The 21,010-nt window shown below is 41.9% G+C and overlaps 1 protein-coding gene, 1 long non-coding RNA gene and 1 pseudogene across 13 annotated transcripts in view; 1 reads left to right on the top strand and 2 right to left on the bottom strand.

Annotated features, from left to right (window-relative positions):
- Window positions 1–21,010, bottom strand: part of LOC144332136 (uncharacterized) — a 118,687-nt gene that overhangs the window by 14,325 nt on the left and 83,352 nt on the right. The gene's annotated exons all lie outside the window — the stretch shown is intronic.
- Window positions 1–21,010, top strand: part of RBL1 (RB transcriptional corepressor like 1) — a 91,698-nt gene that overhangs the window by 20,512 nt on the left and 50,176 nt on the right. For 10 of the 12 annotated variants that reach the window (XR_013399853.1, XR_013399855.1, XR_013399854.1 and 7 more), the window contains 8 exons: window positions 554–618; window positions 729–857; window positions 969–1,129; window positions 2,741–2,790; window positions 6,237–6,423; window positions 7,240–7,406; window positions 12,364–12,476; window positions 12,976–13,079. Coding sequence is in view for 6 of the 12 variants with exons in the window: in XM_077951700.1 (XP_077807826.1) it covers window positions 554–618; window positions 729–857; window positions 969–1,129; window positions 2,741–2,790; window positions 6,237–6,423; window positions 7,240–7,406; window positions 12,364–12,476; window positions 12,976–13,079 (976 nt within the window). In the remaining 6 variants the exon portion in view is untranslated. The remainder of the gene's footprint in view (window positions 1–553; window positions 619–728; window positions 858–968; window positions 1,130–2,740; window positions 2,791–6,236; window positions 6,424–7,239; window positions 7,407–12,363; window positions 12,477–12,975; window positions 13,080–21,010) is intronic. The other 2 variants (XR_013399857.1, XM_077951703.1) reach the window with 1 other exon arrangement.
- LOC107000412 (ubiquitin-ribosomal protein eS31 fusion protein pseudogene) lies at window positions 18,880–19,528 on the bottom strand (annotated as a pseudogene).

Here is a 21,010-nt window from a genome sequence, read left to right as displayed (position 1 = left end):
TTTAAATCCATGTACAATTATCCATATTTGGAAATTCAGAATAATACTTTTACTTATTTTTCTTTCTTTTTTTTTTTTTTTGAGATGGAGTCTTGCTCTGCTGCCCAGGCTGGAGTGCAGTGTCGTGATCTCAGCTCACTGCAACCTCTGTCTCCCAGGTTCAAGCAATTCTCCTATCTCAGCCTCCTGAGTAGCTGGGGTCACAGGTGTGCACCACCCTGTCTGGCTGATTTTTTATATTTTTAGTAGAGATGGGGTTTCACCGTGTTGGCCAAGATGGTCTCCAACTCATAACCTCAGGTGACCCACCCACCTCGACCTCCCAAAGTGCTGGGATTACAGACGTGAGCCACCGCACCTGGCCCTATGTTCTGATTATTTTATGTAGATTGTAAAGGCTTACTTAAGTCCATTTCATAAATAGTAGATCACTTTTCTTCATGAATGGAATTTCATGTGTAATTTGATCTATTTGATATTTATATTTACTATTTCAGTTTACATGATATTTAGCAAGCTAGTCAGACAAAAAGTAATTTTTTTCCCTTTTTAGGAGGATTCCTTGCAGTGTTAAGGATCTGTTTAATTTCTGTTGGACACTTTTTGTTTATACTAAGGGTAAGATGACACTTTCAGTGGTCTTACATTTCTACTGTGGGAACTTGGTTCTATTTGACTTGAGAGGTTTCTGGTTTTTGTGTCTTTTCTTTTTTTCCCCCCTTATAAAGGTAATTTTCGGATGATTGGGGATGACTTAGTAAACTCTTATCATTTACTTCTATGCTGCTTGGATCTGATTTTTGCCAATGCGATTATGTGCCCAAATAGACAAGACTTGCTAAATCCATCATTTAAAGGTAAGACCTTTTATTTATTTTTGAAAACTGATTATCAGTTTTTGGAAGAAGATTTTTGAAAGTTGAGCATATTTTTTTTTTCCCTCTGCTCTTCCTACACTGTCAAACTAGGTTTACCGTCTGATTTTCATACTGCTGACTTTAGGGCTTCTGAAGAGCCGCCCTGCATCATTGCTGTACTGTGTGAACTGCATGATGGACTTCTAGTAGAAGCAAAAGGAATAAAGGAGCACTACTTTAAGCCATATATTTCAAAACTCTTTGACAGGAAGGTACTGTACTTATAATTAGATGACTGAGATGTTTACAGGTCAGCAGCAGTAGTGTCAGAAGAAAAAAAAGTTTTAAGCAAGTTCTCAGCATTATAGAACTTAGGGTCAGGATTCCCAGGCTTTAGCCTCTACTGTGATTCGGAATTTCCTTATGATCTTGTGTGATGTGAGAAACAGAGCTGTTGAAAAATGTGACCAACTATATGTTCTGTTAGGTAAACATACTGTCAGAGGCAACCGCAGTCCCAGCTATCAGGGACTGTGTAGGAGGTACTGATAAAGAATTGTAAAGAACAGAACATCAGAGTAGGGCTGACAAAGAATTAGGAAAAACAGGAAGTCAGAATAAGCTGACTAATTTACTGCCACAATTTGAATAACGGCTGACTGTTGACTAAAAGTCGGATGATGTATAACAACCACAGTTTTTTGTTTTTTGTTTTTTGTTTTTTTTTGAGACAGAGTCTCGCTCTGTCACCCAGGCTGGAGTGCAGTGGCCGGATCTCAGCTCACTGCAAGCTCCGCCTCCCGGGTTTACGCCATTCTCCTGCCTCAGCCTCCCGAGTAGCTGGGACTACAGGCGCCCGCCACCTCGCCCGGCTAGTTTTTTTTTTTTTTTTTGTATTTTTTTAGTAGAGACGGGGTTTCACCGTATTAGCCAGGATAGTCTCAATCTCCTGACCTCGTGATCCGCCTGTCTCGGCCTCCCAAAGTGCTGGGATTACAGGCTTGAGCCACCGCGCCCGGCCAACAACCACAGTTTTAATTCCATGTAAATCGAGCAGAAAATCCATGATAGTTTTGTAGCCACTTGTAAGCTATCTGTGTGCATTCTGGACATTTTCTCCTTAGTAATTAACTTAGCTATTTCTACATTTATGAATTGGCTTGTTCCTCTGGGTCTCAATTTCTTACTTCCCCAACATCAAGCCATTAAATGTAGTTAGGCCTCAAGATTTCTCTTTGGTAAAAGGAGGGGTTTGGATTACGTATCCCACTTTTCAAATATTAAGAGATTTTTCTTTAAGCATAAATTCTTCCCTTACTGGTTTCTTCTTCTTTTATGCAAACTTTTGTATTCAGTTTTGTGTTCCTCAGATATCTATATTATGGCCCATTGTCTGTATGCTAAACATCTCTAGCAAAGTAAACTTTTTTTAAAGGATCCCAGGGACTGGGCGAGGTGGCTCACGCCTGTAATGCCAACACCTTGGGAGGCCAAGGCAGGTGGATTGCTTGAGCCCAAGAGTTCCAGACAAGCCTGGGCAACATGGCAAAACCTCGTCTCTACAAACAATACAAAAATTAGTAGGGTGTGGTGGTGCACGCTTGTAGTCCCAGCTACTTGGCAGGCTGAGGCTGCAGTGAGCCATGATTGTACCACTGCACTCCAGGCCTGGTGACAGAACCAAACCCTGTCTCAAAAAAAAAAAATTTTTTTTTAATGTTATTTGCATGCTAAATAGTTTATCCTAGTCTGAAAGAAATATTTAATTATTCTGTTTTGTGTGTGTGTGTTATAACAATATGGAAATTTAGATAAATTTCATGTTTGTGTGTGTATTAATATGCTTAATTATATAGTGTCCCAAAATAATTTTTTCTTCACAGATATTAAAAGGAGAATGCCTCCTGGACCTTTCAAGTTTTACTGATAATAGGTAAATATCTGGTACTAGTGGTGCCTGGCATATCACAAGCTGTCGTATTTGTTGATTTGTTGAAATTTGTTAAGCATAACATTATATCAAAGTAAGACCTCCAAATTCAAGTTCTGTCTGCTTTAGTGGCATTGAATGGGTATTGTCACTAAGACTTGTTGGCTTTAAATACATTTATTTTAAGAAATCAAGGCTGGGCACGGTGGCCCACACCTGTAATCCCAGCACTTTGGAAGGCCAAGGCAGGCAGATTGCTTTAGCTCAGAAAGTTGGAGACCAGCCTGGGCAACATGGTGAAACCCTGTCTCTACAAAAAATACAAAAATCAGCCGGACATAGTGGTGTGAGCCTGTAGTCCCAGCTACTTGGGAGGCTTAGGTGAGAGGATCGTTTGAATCTGGGAGATTGAGGTTGCAATGAGCCGTGATTGCACTACTGCACTTCGGTCTGGGTGACAGAGTGAGACCCTATTTCCAAAAAAAAAAAAAAAAAAAGGAAAAAAGAAAGAGGCCGGGCATGGTGGCTCACGCCTATAATCCCAACACTTCAAGAGGCCAAGGCGGGCCGATCACTTGAGGTCAGGAGTTTGAGATCAGCCTGGCCAACATGGTGAAACCCCATCTTTACTAAAAATACAAAAATTAACTGAGTGTGGTGGCAGGTACCTGTAATTCCAGCTACTTGGGAGGCTGAGGCAGGAGAATTGCTTGAAACCAGGAGGCACAGGTTGCAGTGAGCCGAGATCATGCCACTGCACTCTAGCCTAGGCAACAGAGTGAGATTCCATCTCAGGGAAAAAAAAAATTATTGACACTTATTTATTTTTATTTTTATTTTTTTAGAGACAGGATCTCACTGTGTTGCCCAGGCTGATCTCGAATTCCTGGCCTCAAGCAATCCTCTCGCCATAGCCTCCCAAAGTGCTAGGATTACAGGCATGACCCACCACAGCCAGCGAATTGACATTTAAAACAGCTACCCGGCCAGGCGCACGGTGGCTCATGCCTATAATCCTAGCACTTTGGGAGGCCGAGGCAGGCAGATCACGAGGTCAGGAGTTTGAGATCATCCTGGCCAAAATGGTGAAACCCGGTCTGTACTAAAAATAGAAAAATTAGCTGGGCATGGTGGCACATGCCTGTAGTCCCAGCTACTTGGGAGGCTGAGGTAGGCGGATCGCTTGAACCCAAGAGGTGGAGGTTGCAGTGAGCTGAGATTGCACCACTGCACTCCATCCTGGGCAACAGAGCAAGACTCGTCTCAAATAAAAATAAAAATCAAGGCTGGGCACAGTGGCTCACACCTGTAATCCCAGCACTTTGGAAGACCAAGGCAGGCAGATCGCTTGAGCTCAGAAGGTTGGAGACCAGCCTGGGGAACATGGTGAAACCCTGTCTTTACGAAAAATACACAAATCAGCTGGACGTAGTGGTGTGAGCCTGTAGTCCCAGCTACTTGGGAGGCTGAGGTGGAAGGATCATTTTAATCTGGGAGGTTGAGATTGCAGTGAGCTATGATTGCACCACTGCACTTCAGCCTGGGTAACGGAGCGAGACCGTGTTTCCAAAAATAAACCAAGAAAAAAAGAAAGAGGCCGGGCATGGTGGCTCACGCCTGTAATCCCAACACTTTGGGAGGCCGGGGTGGGCTGATCACTTGAGGTCAGGAGTTTGAGATCAGCCTGGCCAACATGGTGAAACCCCATCTCTACTAAAAATACAAAAATTATCTGGGTGTGGTGGCACCTGTAATCCCAGCTGCTTGGGAGACTGAGGCAGGAGAATCACTTGAACCCAAGAGGCAGAGGTTGCAGTGAGCTGAGATCACACCAGTGCACTCTAGCCTAGGTGACAGAGCAAGATTCCATCTCAAAAAAAAAAAAAAAAATCATTGACACTTACGTATTTATTTTTATTTTTATTTTTTTAGAGATGGGATCTCACTGTGTTGCCCAGGCTGGCCTCAAATTCCTGGCCTCAAGCAATCCTCTCACCATAGCCTCCCGAAGTGCTAGGATTACAGGCATGACCCACCACACCCAGCCAATTGGCATTTAAAACAGCTACTCGGCCAGGCGCATGGTGGCTCACACCTGTAATCCTAGCACTTTGGGAGACTGAGGTGGGCAGATCACAAGGTCAGGAGATCGAGACTATCCTGGCCAATGTGGTGAAACCCCATCTCTACTAAAAGTACAAAAACTAGCCAGGCATGGTGGTGCAAGCCTGTAGTCCCAGCTACTCGGGAGGCTAAGGCAGGAGAATTGCTTAAACCTGGGAGGTAGAGGCTGCAGTGAGCCAAGATCGCATCACTGCATTCCAGCCTGGGTGACAGAGTGAGACTCTGTCTTAAAAACAAACAAACAGGCCGGGCGCGGTGGCTCACGCCTGTAATCCCAGCACTTTGGGAGGCCGAGGCGGGCGGATCACAAGGTCAGGAGATCGAGACCATCCTGGCTAACACTGTGAAACCCCGTCTCTACTAAAAATGCAAAAAATTAGCCGGGCGAGGCGGCGGGCGCCTGTAGTCCCAGCTACTCGGGAGGCTGAGGCAGGAGAATGGCGTGAACCCGGGAGGCGGAGCTTGCAGTGAGCCGAGATCGCGCCACTGCACTCCAGCCTGGGCGACTAAGCGAGACTCTGTCTCAAAACAAACAAACAAACAAACAAAAAACAGCTGTTCTCTTGAGAAACTAATAAATGAACCCAATGACTCTGTGTTTCACTTTACATTCTTTCACTAATCACTTGTTGGCAGTACCCATATTTTTTTTTTTTTTCTGAGACGGAATCTCGCTCTGTTGCCCAGGCTGGAGTGCAGTGACGCGATCTTGGCTCACTGCAAGCTCCACCTCCCAGGTTCAGGCCATTCTCTTGCCTCACCCTCCTGAGTAGCTGGGACAACAGGCGCCTGCCACCACACCTGGCTAATTTTTTGTATTTTTAGTAGATATGGGATTTCACCATGTTAGCCAGGATGGTCTCGATCTCCTGACCTCATGATCTGTCCACCTCGGCTTCCCAAAATGCTGGGATTACAGGCGTGAGCCACCGCGCCCGGCCCTTTTGTTTTTTGAGACGGAGTCTTGCTCTGTTGCCAGGCTGGAGGGCAGTGGCGCAATCTTGGCTCACTGCAACCTCCACCTGCCATATTTCAAAGCCACTATTGTTTCCTTAGTGATCAGAAACCATTTTCATAATTAGATTCAACTAGTTTTTCAGATTAAGTATATGTAGTCTCTCACTTTTCAAAGTAATTTATTGGTTGTGTGAATGTGAAGAATGTCCATAATCAGGTAGGACCCTCTGATATTGTTAGATGGGCAGAGTTAATAAAAATTAGAAAGTTGTCAGATTTTCTAAGCTGTAAACACTAAATCTATCTTCAAGTCAAAATAAATCCATTGTGTAACTTAGTATTACAGCTTATAATAATTCTCTTTGCAGCAAAGCAGTGAATAAGGAGTACGAAGAGTATGTTCTAACTGTTGGTGATTTTGATGAGAGGATCTTTTTGGGGGCAGACGCAGAAGAGGAAATTGGAACACCTCGAAAGTTCACTGGTGACACCCCATTAGGGAAACTGACCGCACAGGCTAATGTGGAGTATAACCTTCAACAACACTTTGAAAAAGTAATATAACCTAGCCTGGCCTCAATCTTGAATGATCTTTTTCTCTGTGTGTCTGATTCTACTAACAGCAGAAGCATCTTTCAAGTTAAATCTTGAGTTTCTTCTACTAATTCATATTTCCCATGAAAGCCTTAAAAGGTAATTTTTAAAACTGGCATTTAGTATTTTTACCTTATTTCTTACTATTTTCATATTTTATATCCATTTTCCCAGCATGCCTGGGTTTATTAGTAGAGTATATGTCTTTTGGCATGAAGAGGAAGTTTTCCTTTCTTACCGTTCTTTCTTTGCTTCAACTTAGCCTCTGTTACATTGCTTTAAATTTTAGCTTGCTTTCCTACCCATGACACAAACTATGTGTTTTTCTGTAACTTCAGCCATAAAACTCTGGACTTGATTGTTAATGGCCAAGGCTTAACCCTGTATTTATGTGTAAAATGGGTTGGAGGAAGAGATCTAATGGAAAATTCACTTGTCTAGAACATAGTAAAACCTAAGTTTTTGTCCAAGCTTTGACATTAACTTAGTCAACTGAAACACGTTTTTAAATTTCTCTGTTCCTATTTCCTCATATATAAAATTAAAGTATGTATACATTATCTTTCAAATCAGTGGTGTGAAGATTAAATGAAATTATAGGTAGAAAGTGCTTTAAAAAAGTGTTATTCAAATATAAGGATGTTATTAGCATAGTATTGCTAAAAATTTCATGGATATTTTAAATATGAGTAGAGAAGATGGTAAATGCACTGAATTAAACATATAATAAGGAAGATGGTAACTTTTAAAAACTCACAGATTTTTCTTTTCTGACAGAAAAGGTCATTTGCACCTTCTACCCCTCTGACAGGACGGAGATATTTACGAGAAAAAGAAGCAGTCATTACTCCTGTTGCATCAGCCACCCAAAGTGTCAGCCGGTTACAGAGTATTGTGGCTGGTCTGAAAAATGCACCAAGTGACCAACTTACAAATATTTTTGAGTATGTATAATACTGTTACTTTTTCAAATGTCTTTTTAAAATTAGATTTCTTATTCCATTCTGTTTTTAGTATATTCAGAATTCTCAAGATAGTGGATGTTCATCTGGCAAGTTTTACTATACCATTTCAATCACAAAATATATTGACCTAAATCCATATTGAAGTACCTTTTAAAAATTATGTATAACAGTCGGGCACAGTGGCACACACCTGTAGTCCCAGCTACTTGGGAAGCTAGTTTGGCCAACATAGTGAGACTAATTCCAGCTTGGCCAAGATAGGGAGACCTTATTGCTCCCTTTTTTTTTTTTTTGAAACAGGGTCTCGCTGTCTCCCAGGCTGGAGTGCAGTGCCGCAATCACAGCTTACTGCAGCCTCCACCTCCTGGGCTCAAGCAACTCTCCCACCTCAGTCCCCCAAGTAGCTAGAACTACAGGTGCAAGCCACCATGCCTAATTTTTTATATTTTTTGTAGAGACAGGGTTTTGCCATGTTGCTCAGGCTGATCTTGAACTTCTGAGCTCAAGTGATCCAACTGCCTTGGCCTCCCAAAGTGCTGGGATTACAGGCATGAGCAACCATGCCAGGCCAACCTTATCTCTTAAAAATAATTATATATAATGTTATTTCATGGGAGTATAGACTTTTAGAGATAAGTGTACCTTAAAGATTATTTAGCACTGATATTTCACTCTTTAACTACCCCTGAGTTATGCATGTTTTGATTTTACATTGACTTTATTTTTTAATTTATTTTTATGTTTGTTTCTAAAGATCACCTGTATAAGGGCATACATTAATTTTAAATGGGGACATTCTAAATGTCCATTAGATTCTAAATGTCCATTAGATCGGGGACTAATTGCATATTGGTGGTACAGCCATAAAAATGAAATTATTTATTTATTTATTTTTGAGACAGAGTTTTGCTCTTGTTGCCCAGACTGGAGTGCAATGGCACAATCTCGGCTCACTGCAACCTCTGCCTAGTGGGTTCAAGCGATTCTCCTGCCTCAGCCTCCTGAATAGCTGGGATTACGGGCATGCGCCACCATGCCCGGCTAATTTTGTATTTTTAGTAGAGATGGGGTTTCTCCACGTTGGTCAGGCTGGTCTTGAACTCCCGACCTCAGGTAATCTGCCCTCCTGGACCTCCCAAAGTGCTGGGATTATAGGCATGAGCCACCGTGCCCAGCCCATAAAATGGAATTTTATACAGGTTTTTTTGTTTTTTTTTTTGAGATGGAGTCTCGCTCTGTCGCCCAGGCTGGAGTGCAGTGGCCGGATCTCAGCTCACTGCAAGCTCCACCTCCTGGGTTTACGCCATTCTCCTGCCTCAGCCTCGTGAGTAGCTGGGACTACAGGCGCCCGCCACTTCGCCCGGCTAGTTTTTTGTATTTTTTTAGTAGAGACGGGGTTTCACCGTGTTAGCCAGGATGGTCTCGATCTCCTGACCTCGTGATCCGTCCGTCTCGGCCTCCCAAAGTGCTGGGATTACAGGCTTGAGCCACCGCGCCCGGACTTTTTCTTTTTTGAGGAAGCATGATTCTGGTAAAGATGGTAGAATGAAGCCAGATCAGAGAACCTTCTTTCCTAATACCTAATAAAATAAGAGAATAGTAAAAACCAGCAAAATATTTATCAGTGGCAACCAAATGAGGAGAGAGAGATGATTTCATGACATAAATTTCCAAAGTAGAGATCAAAAAGAAAATTGATGATTCTGGTATCCCTATCCCTAAGCAGTGTTGGAGAAAGAGGGTATAGTGATAGATCTTGAGAATTCTCATCAATACTTCAGATTTGGAGAGAAACAAGTGGGGGAGCAGGCAGACAGATAAAAAGTCATACAAATCTCCCCAAGTGAAAAGTTTATATGTACCACCACCAGGATCCCAGCAGAAATATAAACAACTGCCAAGGGCTGCCATTTTCCAACATTCCATGATGATATGGGGGAGAGATCCTCATATAACTAGACGTCCCTGACTAGGAATGGTGAACCCTGGAATGGGAGTATTTAACTAAATCTCAGAAGACAAAGCAAAATCCTAGTTCTCCAAGAAAAGCTGAACATAGCTGAGCTCTCCCCCATTCCTCAAACGTTCGGGATACAAGAAAGTAGATGGAACAATCTCCAGCCTCAGAAATAGCTCAGAAGAAAAGCATACTGCCGGTAAGGTAGGAAGACTGTCCTGGATCTACTTTCCATATCATTTGAGTAAATAGATCTGGATTGAACTACTGTTCAAACATGAGTAAGTTGAAAAGCAGTGACAAAGCAACTATACAAATATGTCAATAAGGGAAAAGAAGGAAGTACAGAATGCAAAAGAAAAAAAAGTCTAGACACAAATGGCAACACTAGGTGTTGTGGCTCATGCCTGTAATTGCAGCACTTTGGGAGGCTGAGGCAAGAGGATCAGTTGAGCCCAGGAGTTTAAGACCAGCCTGAGCAACATGATGGGACCCTGTCTCTCAGAAAAAATTTAAAAATTAGTCATGGTGATATGCATTCCAACTACTTGGGAGGCTGAGATGGGAGAGTCGCTTGAGCTCAGCCATGATCACACCATTGTACTCTAACCTGGGCAACAGAGCGAGACCCTATCTCAAAAAAAAAAAAAAAAAAAGAAAGAAAGACATCTGTGTTTATGGACTGGAAGACTTAATATTGTTAAGATATCTATATTAGAGGCCAGGTGCAATGGCACATATCTGTAATCCCAGGACTTTGATAGGCCAGGGTGGGTGTTTTGCTTGAGCTCAGGAGTTTGAGACTAGCCCGGGCAACATAGCAAGACCTCATCTTTACAAAAAACAAAATAAATAAAACTTAGCCATTGTGGCCATTGTTTGTTTGTTTGTTTGTTTTGGAACGTAGTCTTGCTCTGTCACCAGGCTGGAATGCAATGACGTGATCTCGGCTCACTGCAAACTCTGCCTCCCAGGTTCAAGCAATTTTCCTGCCTCAGCCTCTAGCTGGGACTACAGGCACCTGCCACTATGCCCAGCTAATTTTTGTATTTTTAGTAGAGATGGGGTTTCACCGTCTTGACCAGGATGTTCTCAATCTCCTGACCTCATGATCCTCCTGCCTTGGCCTCCTGAAGTGCTGGGATTATAGGCATAAGCCACCACGCCCAACATTTTTTTTTTTTTTTTTTGAGAGAGTTTCGCTCTTATTGCCCAGGCTGGAGTGCAATGGCTCGATCTCAGCTCACTGCAATCTCCACCTCCCAGGTTCAATTGATTCTTCTGTCTCAGCCTCCCAAGTAGCTGGATGACAGGCATGCACCACCATGCCCGGCTAATTTTTTGTATTTAGTAGAGATGGGGTTTTACCATGTTGGTCAGGCTGGTCTTGAACTGCTGACCTCAAGTAATCCACCACCTTGGCCTCCAAAAGTGCTGGGATTACAACAGGCGTTAGCCACCAGGCCTGGCCAATTTTTGTATTTTTAGTAGAGACAGGGTTTCACCATGTTGGCCAGGCTGGTCTCCAACTCCTGGCCTCAAGTGATCTGCCCACCTTGGCCTCCCAAAGTGCTGGGAATATAGGTATGAGCCACCATGCCCAGCCTCAAACCTGAAAGCTTTAACATAGCAAAGAAAGCAATCAACAGAGTAAAAAAACAGCCTATAGAATGGGAAAAGTAATTGTAAACCGTATATTAGATGAGGGGTTCATACTCAGAATATGTAAAGAACTCCTAAAACTCAAGAACAACAAATAACTCAATTTAAAAATGTATAAAGGATTGAGTAGATATTTCTCCAAAGAATATATGCAACTGGCCAAAAGCATATGAAAAAAATATCTGATATCACTTATCAGGGAGTTGCAAATCAAAATCACAATGAGATAATACCTCACATATCAGCATAGCCACTTCCCACTCATCACCCCAAAAAACCCAAAATAGCAGGTGTTGGTAAGGATGTGGAGAAATAGGAACCCTTACACACTGTTAGTAGAATTGTAAAGTGGTGCAGCCACTATGGAAAACAGTATGGAGGTTCCTCAAAAAATTAAAAATAGAAGTACCATATGACTCAGCAATACCACTTCTGGGTATACATCCAAAAGAATTAAAAACAGCATCTCAAAGGGATATTTGCACGTCATGTTCACTGCAGCATTATTCCCAATAACCAAGATGTGGAAACACCTTAAGTGTCCATTGATAGACAAAATACTGTGTGTGTATTTGTGTGTGTGTGTGTATATATATAGATACACATATAGATATGAGATGCAATATTATTCAGCCTTATAAAAGAAGGAAATCCTGCCATTTGCTACAACATGGATGAACCTTTAGTACATTATGTTAAGTGAAGTTAGTCAATCACAAAAAGACAAAATACTGCATGATTCCACTCATATAGGGTACATAGTATGGTCAAACTTACAGCAGCAAAGTTATATTACATGTGTATACAATCTGTATTTTTATTATGTAATTTACATGTTAAAATATGTCATCATATAAAGCTTTGTTTACATATGTAGATTTCCAACTGAGATTACAACTTTGGCTGCTAAAAACCAATTCTTGAAAGAAGGCATGTGGGCCAGGCATGGTGGCTCACACCTATTACTTCAGCATTTTGGGAGGCTGAGGTGGGTGGATCACAAGGTCAGGAGATCTAGACCAACTTGGGCAACATGGTGAAACCCATCTCTACTAAAACTACAAAAATTAGCCGGGTATGGTGGCGCGCGCCTGTAATCCCAGCTACTTGGGAGGTTGAGACGGGAGAATCGCTTAAACCTGGGAGGCAGAGGTTACAGTGAGCTGAGATCGCGTCATTGCACTCCAGCCTGGGCAACAGAGTGAGACCCCGTCTCAAAAAAACAAAAAAAAAGAAGGCATGTTAATACTGTGGTGTAGAGTTGTTTTTTTGTTTGTTTGTTTGTTTTTGTAATTAGGGTCCTCTTGTATTTTGTAGATCTTGTGTGCGTAATCCTATGGAAAACATTATGAAAATACTAAAAGGAATGGGAGAGACTTTCTGCCAACACTATACTCAATCAACAGATGAACAGCCAGGATCTCACATAGGTAAGAAAAGAAAACTAAAGTTGGCATAGCATTGAAAATAAGTAATCCCCCCAAAATTAGAAATTCAAGTTTTTTCCTCTCCCGTTATTCTTCTTTCTTTCTTTTTTTTTTTTTTTTTTGAGACCGAGTTGCCCAGGCTGGAGTACAGTGACGCGATCTTGACTCACTGCAACCTCCTCCTCCCAGGTTCAAGCAATTCTTCTGCCTCAGCCTACCAAGTAGCTGCTATTACAGGCACCCACCACCACACGGGCTAATTTTGTATTTTTAGTAGAGACGGAGTTTCACCGTGTTGGTCAGGCTGGTCTCAGACTCCGGACCTCAGGTGATCTGCTCTCCTAGGCCTCCCAGAGTGCTAGGATTGCAGGTGTGAGCCACCACTCCCAGGCTACCCTGCTATTCTTAATGTATCAGATTTAAGTTTATGTATAATTTTTGCTTTTCAGTCCTTAACAACTAAAATTCATTAACACATGTTTTCTCTGTATTTCCCCAATAGACTTTGCTGTAAACAGACTAAAGCTGGCAGAAATTTTGTATTATAAAATACTAGAGACCGTAATGGTTCAGGAAACACGAAGACTTCATGGAATGGACATGTCAGTAAGTAAATCCACTCTCTGCGCTACTGGCAAGGTCCAAAAGTCGCAGCCTGGAAGCAGTGTTTTGAGAGGCTCTGTAAGGCATTGTGGGGGTCACCAATCTAGGACACACTTGGCCAGGATGACATTTAGTTGACTTTAGCACATGCAAGGCTAATCACATCTAGGCAGAAATGTGAAATAACATAAAGTTCATCTTTGGTACACATCAGTGTGTTTTAAGTTTTTTTTTTTTGTTTTTTGTTTTTGTCCTTCATTCCCAGCTAGTGATCCCTCCATCTGTTAAAGCAACTGTTAGTTAAGACATTTGTCCATACCTTCCAAGGATTTTGGATTATAAAATGGTGGGGTGGTTTGTTTTGGTTCTTTAACTATTTGACCAAGTCAGACCACTCTCTCCAATAAGCTGTATAAAAGAATTTTTCTACAAATTCAAACCTATCATATGATCTTTGTTTCCTCTTCCTTCATTATTTCCCTCTGCAGTCACTCTTGGAGTCTTCTAACTTTCTATCCCAATAGGAACAGGTTGATGTCTTAAGGATGCTGCGTAACTATTGTAATAGAATTTCTCTTTGTGTTTACCTGGAAATTTTTTTCATATATTTTCTGTGTTGGTTTCTCTTTTTCCTGGATTCTGTGTCTTTCTCTTTCATAGTTTACACTAATAATCTTGATGGTGCATACAATCCCATGGCTTTCTGAGAAATAAGTAAATATACATATATATATATATGTATTTTTTTTTTTTTAGACTGAGTCTTGCTCTGTCGCCTAGGCTGGAGTGCAGTGGCACGATCTTGGCTCACTGCAACCTCCATCTCCTGGGTTCAAGCGATTCTCATGCCTCAGCCTCCCGAGTAGCTGGGGTTACAGGTGCCCACCACCACGCCTGGCTAATTTTTGTATTTTTAGTAAAGACAGGGTTTTACCATGTTGGCCAGGCTGGTCTTGAACTCCTGACCTCAAGTGATCTGCCCGCCTCAGCCTCCCAAAATGCTAGGATTACAGCCACCTCACCTAGCTGAAAGAAGTAAATTTTTTAACTTTATTTATTTTAATTTTTTAATTTTTATTTATTTATTTATTTATTTATTTTGATATGTAATCTCGCTCTGTCGCCCATGCTGGAGTGCAGTAGCACAATCTCAGCTCACTGTAACCTCCGCCTCCTGAGTTCAAGCAATTCTCTGCCACAGCCTTCCGACTAGCTGGAATCCCAAGATTCCAGGCAAGATTGCAGGCACTCGCCACCACACTCGGCTAATTTTTTTGTATTTTTAGTAGAGACAGGGTTTCACCATCTTGGCCAGGCTGGTCTTGAACTCCTGACCTCGTGATCCACCTGCCTCAGCCTCCCAAAGTGCTGGGATTACAGGTGTGAGCCACTGTACCCGGCCAACTTTTTATTTTGAAATAATTCCAGATTCACAGAAAGTTGCAAAAGTAGTACAGAGAAGTCCCACACATCCTATATCCAGTTTCCCCAGTGGTTACAGTTTTATATACTGCAGTATCAGAACTGGGGAATTGACATTAAAACAGTGTGTATGTGTGTGTGTGTATAAAATTGTATCATATGCATAGATTATGTAACCATCACCAAAATAAAGATACTGAACTGTTAAAGATCTCCTTCCTGCTACCCGTTTATAGTTAGTTACACTTACTCCTCTCAGCCATTACTGTTTCCCACTTCTACATACTCTGTATGAATTCAATTCTTTTCAATTTGTTTTAGTTATTTTGTAGCCCAGGATATGGTTTATCATGGTGAATGTTCTGTGGCCACTTGAAAAGAATGTAAATCCTCACATTTAACCTTGTCAGTAGGTTCTTGGAAACAGTGACTTTAAGCAAAAACAACACACAATGAAACCAATTTTACCACAGGCTAACTGATATAAGCAAGAGTTTAAGTTCCTTTGGCATATGTCTAGTCACAAAAACATCACCAAACTTCTAAATAAAGACAAAACACTTACAATGTTAAACGTTGAAATAAATAAGAGAAAGAGTAATAAAAATAAGGAAGATTATTACTTACCCAGTTATTCCTGTTCAAGGTCATGAGTGGCTGGAGCCTACCTCAGCAGCTCAAGATGAAAGGCGGGACCCAACCCTAGTCAGGACACCATTTCATCATAGGACACACACACACCCACACTTACACTGTCACAATTTAGATACGTCAGTTAAGCTAATGTACATATCTTTGAAATGTAAGAAGAAACCAGAGTACCCAGAGAGAGCTCATGCAGACATAGGAGAATGTACAAATTTCATACAGTGGCCCCAGTTGGGAATCCGTTATTTTTCATTGTTATGACAAAATGATGTTGAGCGAAATGTTGTTATTCAAGGATCTGCTGTATTCTGCTATGTTCGGATGGAATATTCTGTAAATGTCAATTTTATCTTGTTGGTTGATGTTGTTATTTTATATTCTTCATGATTTCCAGTCTAGTTGTTATATCAGTTGTTGATAGAGGATGTTGAAGTATTCATGTATGATTATAGATTTGTCTATTTCTTTCAAGTCTGTCAGCTTTTCTCCACATATTTTGAAGCTCTGCTGTTTGATGCTTACACATTTAGGATTGCTGTCTGCCTTCTTAATGAATTGACTCTGTAATCATTATAAAATGTTACTCCCTGGCCAGGCGCAGTGGCCCACGCCTGTAATCCCAGCACTTTGGGAGACTGAGGCAGGTGGGTCACCTGAGGTCAGTAGTTCGAGACCAGCCTGGCCAACATGGCGAAACACGGTCTCTACTAAAAATATAAAAGGCTGAGCATGGTGGCTTACATCTCTAATCCCAGCACTTTAGGAGACCGAGGCAGGTGGATCACCTGAGGTCAGGAGTTCGAGACCAGCCTGACCAACATGGCAAAACCCTATCTCAACTAAAAATACAAAAATTAGCCAGGGGTGGTGGTGAGTGCCCATAGTCCCAGCTACTCAGGAGTTTGAGACAGGAGAATAGCTTGAACCTAGGAGGTGGAGGCTGCAGTGAGCCAAGATCGCACCACTGCACTCCACCCTGTGCAACAGAGTGAGACTCCATCTCAAAAAAACAAATAAATAAAAATACAAAAATTAGCCGGGCATGGTGGCAGGTGCCTGCAATCCCAGCTACTTGGGAGGCTGGAGCAGGAGAATTGCTTGAGCCCGGGAGGCAGAGGTTGCAGTGAGCCAAGATCACACCACTGCACTCCTGCCTGGAAGACAGAGCAAGACTGCATCTCAAAATAAATAAATAAGGCTGGACATGGTGACTCACGCCTATAATCCCAGCACTTTGGGAGGCCAAGCTGGGTGGATCACAAGGTCAGCAGTTCGAGACCAGCCTGGCCAACATAGTGAAACCCCGTCTCTACTAAAAATACAAAAATTAGCCAGGCATAGTGGCGTGCACCTGTAATCCCAGCTACTCGGGAGGCTGAGACAGGAGAATCTCTTGAACCTGGGAGGCGGAGGTTGTGGTGAGCCAAGATTGCGCCACTGCACTCCAGCCTGGGCAACAGAGTGAGACTCCATCTCAAAAAAAAAATTAAAAATTAAATAAATAAATAAAATGTTCCTCTCTGTCCATGGTAATTTTCTTTGCTCTGAAATCTACCTGATGTTTATGCACAACCACTCCTGCCTTCTTTTCATTAATGTTTGCGTGGCATATTTTTTTTCATCCTTTTTCAAGTGATCTTTGAAGTGAATTTCTTATAGTCAGTATATAGTTGGGTCATTTTTTTTTCCTAATCTTTGCTAATCTCTGTCATTTAATTAGTAAATTTAGATGACTTACATTTAGTAATTGTTATGTTAGTGCTTAAGTCTGCCATTTTATTTTTGTTTTCTCTTTGTTCTCACTCTTTTTTTAAATTTTGTTTTCTTTTTCCTCCCTTCCTGTGGTAACTTGAACATTTTTTAGAGCCTCGTAAAGTTTTTTTTTTAATAGATGTTTTATATAGCCATTTAACTAATTTAAGTAAAGTATAGAAACCTTACCTCACTTAAAGTCCCTTTTAAAGATTTTGCATGGCCGGGCGCGGTGGCTCAAGCCTGTGATCCCAGCACTTTGGGAGGCCGAGACGGGCGGATCACGAGGTCAGGAGATCGAGACCATCCTGGCTAACACGGTGAAACCCCGTCTCTACTAAAAAATACAAAAAACTAGCCGGGCGAGGTGGCGGGCGCCTGTAGTCCCAGCTACTCAGGAGGCTAAGGCAGGAGAATGGCGTAAACCCGGGAGGCGGAGCTTGCAGTGAGCCGAGATCCGGCCACTGCACTCCAGCCTGGGCGGCAGAGCGAGACTCCGTCTCAAAAAAAAAAAAAAAAAAAAAAAAAAAAAAAAAAAAAAATAAAGATTTTGCATAAGTACCTTTATTTTAGACTCATAATTGATTGATAGTTGTCTATGTACAGAATTCAAGATTGATGGGAGAGGCCGGGTGCTGTGGCTCACCTCTGTAATCCCAACACTTTGGGAGGCCAAGGCAGGTGGATCACCTAAGGTCAGGAGTTCTAGACCAGCCTGACCAACATGGTGAAACCCTGTCTCTACTAAAATATACAAAATTAACCAGGCGTGGTGGCACATGCCTGTAATCCCAGCTACTAGGGAGAGGCTGAGGCAGGATCGTTTTAACCCAGGAGACAGAGGTTGCAGTGAGCCGAGATCACGCCATTGCACTCCAGCCTGGGCAACAAGAGCAACACTCCATCTCAGACAAAAAAAGAAAAAAAGATTGGTGGGAGGCTGAGACAAGAGGATTGCTTGAGCCCAGGAGTTTGAGGTTGTAATATGTACTGTATGTACACTGTGTAGGATGATTGTACTGTGAATAGCTACTGTACTCCAACCTAGGCAACATAACAAGTCCCCATCCCTAAAAACAAAAAATTAACTTAAAAAAAGAAAATAATTTTAGACTGACAATCATTTTCCTTTATGAGTTTGAAGGCACTGTTGCATTATTTTCTATTATAAATTCCACTGTTACTAATGAGAAGTCCAGTGACATTCGCATTCTCACTTAGTAGTATGTGACCTGTTTTTTTTTCTGGAATCTTTATCTTTTATCACTGATATTCTTAAATTTGTAAAAATGTATCTGACTGTGTTTTTTTCATTCATGTATTTGTCATTCCCACAGAGTTGCCCATTTAGTCTAGAAATTTATGCCCTGCAGTTTTGGTCATTTTATTGTGTTATTTCTTTGATGATATATTGCCCACTGATTTATCTTTCTGGAACATCTATTTTTCAGATGATGGACCTTCTGAATTGACCTTCTTAATTTCTTCTCTTATTTTCCATTTCTTTATCTCTTTTATTCTACTTTTAAAGATATTTACTTAACTTTTCATCTCGTCCCAATGAACTTTTAATTTCAACTACATTTTCATTTCTCTTTCATGTTCTCTAAAGTTACTAATTTAGATTTATTTGAAGTTTTCTTAACTGCTTCACCTCTGTTTCTCCTGAATTTTTCTCCATTTTTCTCTCTTTCTTTTTTCTTTTTTTTTGTTTTCTTTCTTTTTTTTGAGACAGAGTTTCACTCTTGTTGCCCAGGCTGGAGTGCAATGGTAAGATCTTGGCTTACCACAACCTCCGCCTCCCGGATTCCAGCGATACTCCTGCCTCAGTCTCCCGAGCAGCTGGGATTACAGGGATGCGCCACCACACCTGGCTACTTTTGTATTTTTAGTAGAGATAGGGTTTCTCCATGTTGGTCAGGCTGGTCTCCAACTCCTGACCTCAGGTGATCCACCCACCTCAGCCTCCCGAAGCGCTGGGATTACAGGTATGAGCCACTGTGTCCAGCCTTTTTTCTCTCTTTTTAAAAAATATTTTTAATTTTTTTAAAATATTAGTTTATGTTTTTTATTAACTCATACACAGTTACTTGACATCTGGTTTGTTGAAGCAGTAAGTCAGACATTTGCCACAATAATGTCTGTCAGAGTGACTTGCCATAAACACTCCAGCACCACATTCATCAGAAGGGCACTCTCGACGAAAGCAACTCATTTTGCCATTCTCATCTACCTTATAATATTTCAGGATAGCCAGCTTAACCTTCTTTCTTTCTCTTGTGCTTATTCTTCTTGGGAGTGGTGTAAGACTTCTTCCTTTTCTTAGCACCACCACGAAGTCTCAACACAAGATGAAGAGTAGACTCCTTTTGAATGTTGTAGTCAGACATCTTCCAATTGCTTGCCAGCAAAGATCAGTCTTTGCTGATCAGGAGGAATTCCTTCCTTATCCTGGATATTGGCCTTTACATTTTCTGTTGTGTTCAAGGGTTCAACCTCAAGGGTGATGGTCTTCCCTGTAAGGGTTTTCACGAAAATCTGCATTTGCAGATAGCGGATCTTTAATTTTTTTGGCGGGGAAGGGGGACAGAGTCTCGCTCTGTCGCCCTGGCTGGAGTGCAGTAGCATGATCTTGGCTCACTGTAAGCTTCGCCTCAACGGATTCAAACGATTCTCCTGCCTCAGCCTCTTGAGTAGCTGGGATTATAGGCATATGCTACCACGCCCAGCAAATTTTTGTATTTTTTGGTAGAGATGGGGTTTTACCATGTTGGCCAAGCTGGTCTCGAACTCCTGACCTCAGCTAATCCACCCGCCTCGGCCTTTCAAAGTGCTGGGGTTACAGGAGTGAGCCACCGCACCTGGCTTTTTTTTTTCTTTTTTTTTTTAGTACGATGGTGTCTCGCTATGTTGCTCAGGCTAGTGTCAACTGCTGGGTTCAAGTGATCCTCCTGCCTCAGCTTCCCAAGTAGCTGGGACTACAGGTACATGCTGCTGCACCTTGCTTTTCTGTTTGTTTTGACCTATGTTTTTCAGTTAAGAGGTTTTCCTCAAATGTCGGATAATTCTTGGTTGTCCACTTAAATTTGAATGAGACACAAAAACTTGTGTTCAAAGCTGTGTGAGTGAGGCAGTAAAAGTTTGTTTCAAAGCTCTTTTATTTCAAGAGTGGAAATAAAAATCCATTGACCTCAGATGATCACAGAGTGTTAGAGAATCTCATCTGCTGGTGCCCATAAAACTTTTCTGGAATGTCTCAGTTTCTCCAGAGACATATCTGTTAACATCTTGCCTGGCTGCTGGTGTTGTGGATCAGAAGAAGGAAGGGAAATTTGATCTTATGGTTCAGTCTGCAGAGTCAAAAGACTAAAACCTTAGTCTTTTCTGTGCCTGATGTTCTCTACCTCTGAGTCTTCAGTTCAATTTCTCTGGAGAATAATCCTGTAGATTCCTGTGGAGACAGAATAGAGGTCTGTCATCTGATCCCATAGAGTGGGAGTTGTGTGGGGACCTGAGGATCCTAAGACTTTCAGATCACCCACCCAGTGCTTCACCCCTACTTCCCATTCTGCCTGTGTCCTCAGTTGCTATGTCTTTTAGAGCAGATTCATTTGTTTTAAATGTCTCACTGCAGGTCCTTAGGCTTGACCATCATCCCTTCTGCTGAGTAATTTGTCATCCTTCATATATTGTGGTTTACAGTTACAGATGACTCCTAGTTTAACTGATGATGGAGTTTCTGTTTTTTATCCTGTCTTGATTTGGGGTGATATTTGGTTTTTTTGTTTTTGTTTTTTGTTTTTTTCTGAGACTGAGTCTCGCTCTGTTACCCAGTCTGGAGTGTGGTGGTGTGATCTCGGCTCACTGCAACCTCTGCCTCCCAGGTTTAAGTGATTCCACTGCCTCAGCCTCCGGAGTAACTGGGATTACAGGCATGCGCCACCACACCCAGCTAATTTTTGTATTTTTAATAGAGACAGGGTTTCACCATGATGGCCAAGCTGGTCTTGAACTCCTGACCTCAAGTAATCCACCTGCCTCGGCCTCCCAAAGTGCTGAGATTACAGGGGAGAGCCACCACGCTCAGCTAATCTGGGGTGATATTTGAAAGA

Source organism: Macaca mulatta, chromosome 10 (genome assembly GCF_049350105.2).
Source record: "Macaca mulatta isolate MMU2019108-1 chromosome 10, T2T-MMU8v2.0, whole genome shotgun sequence".
NCBI lineage: Eukaryota > Metazoa > Chordata > Mammalia > Primates > Cercopithecidae > Macaca > Macaca mulatta.
The sequence above is the reverse complement of the archived record's forward strand: the minus strand, read 5'-3'. Positions and strand labels throughout refer to the sequence as shown.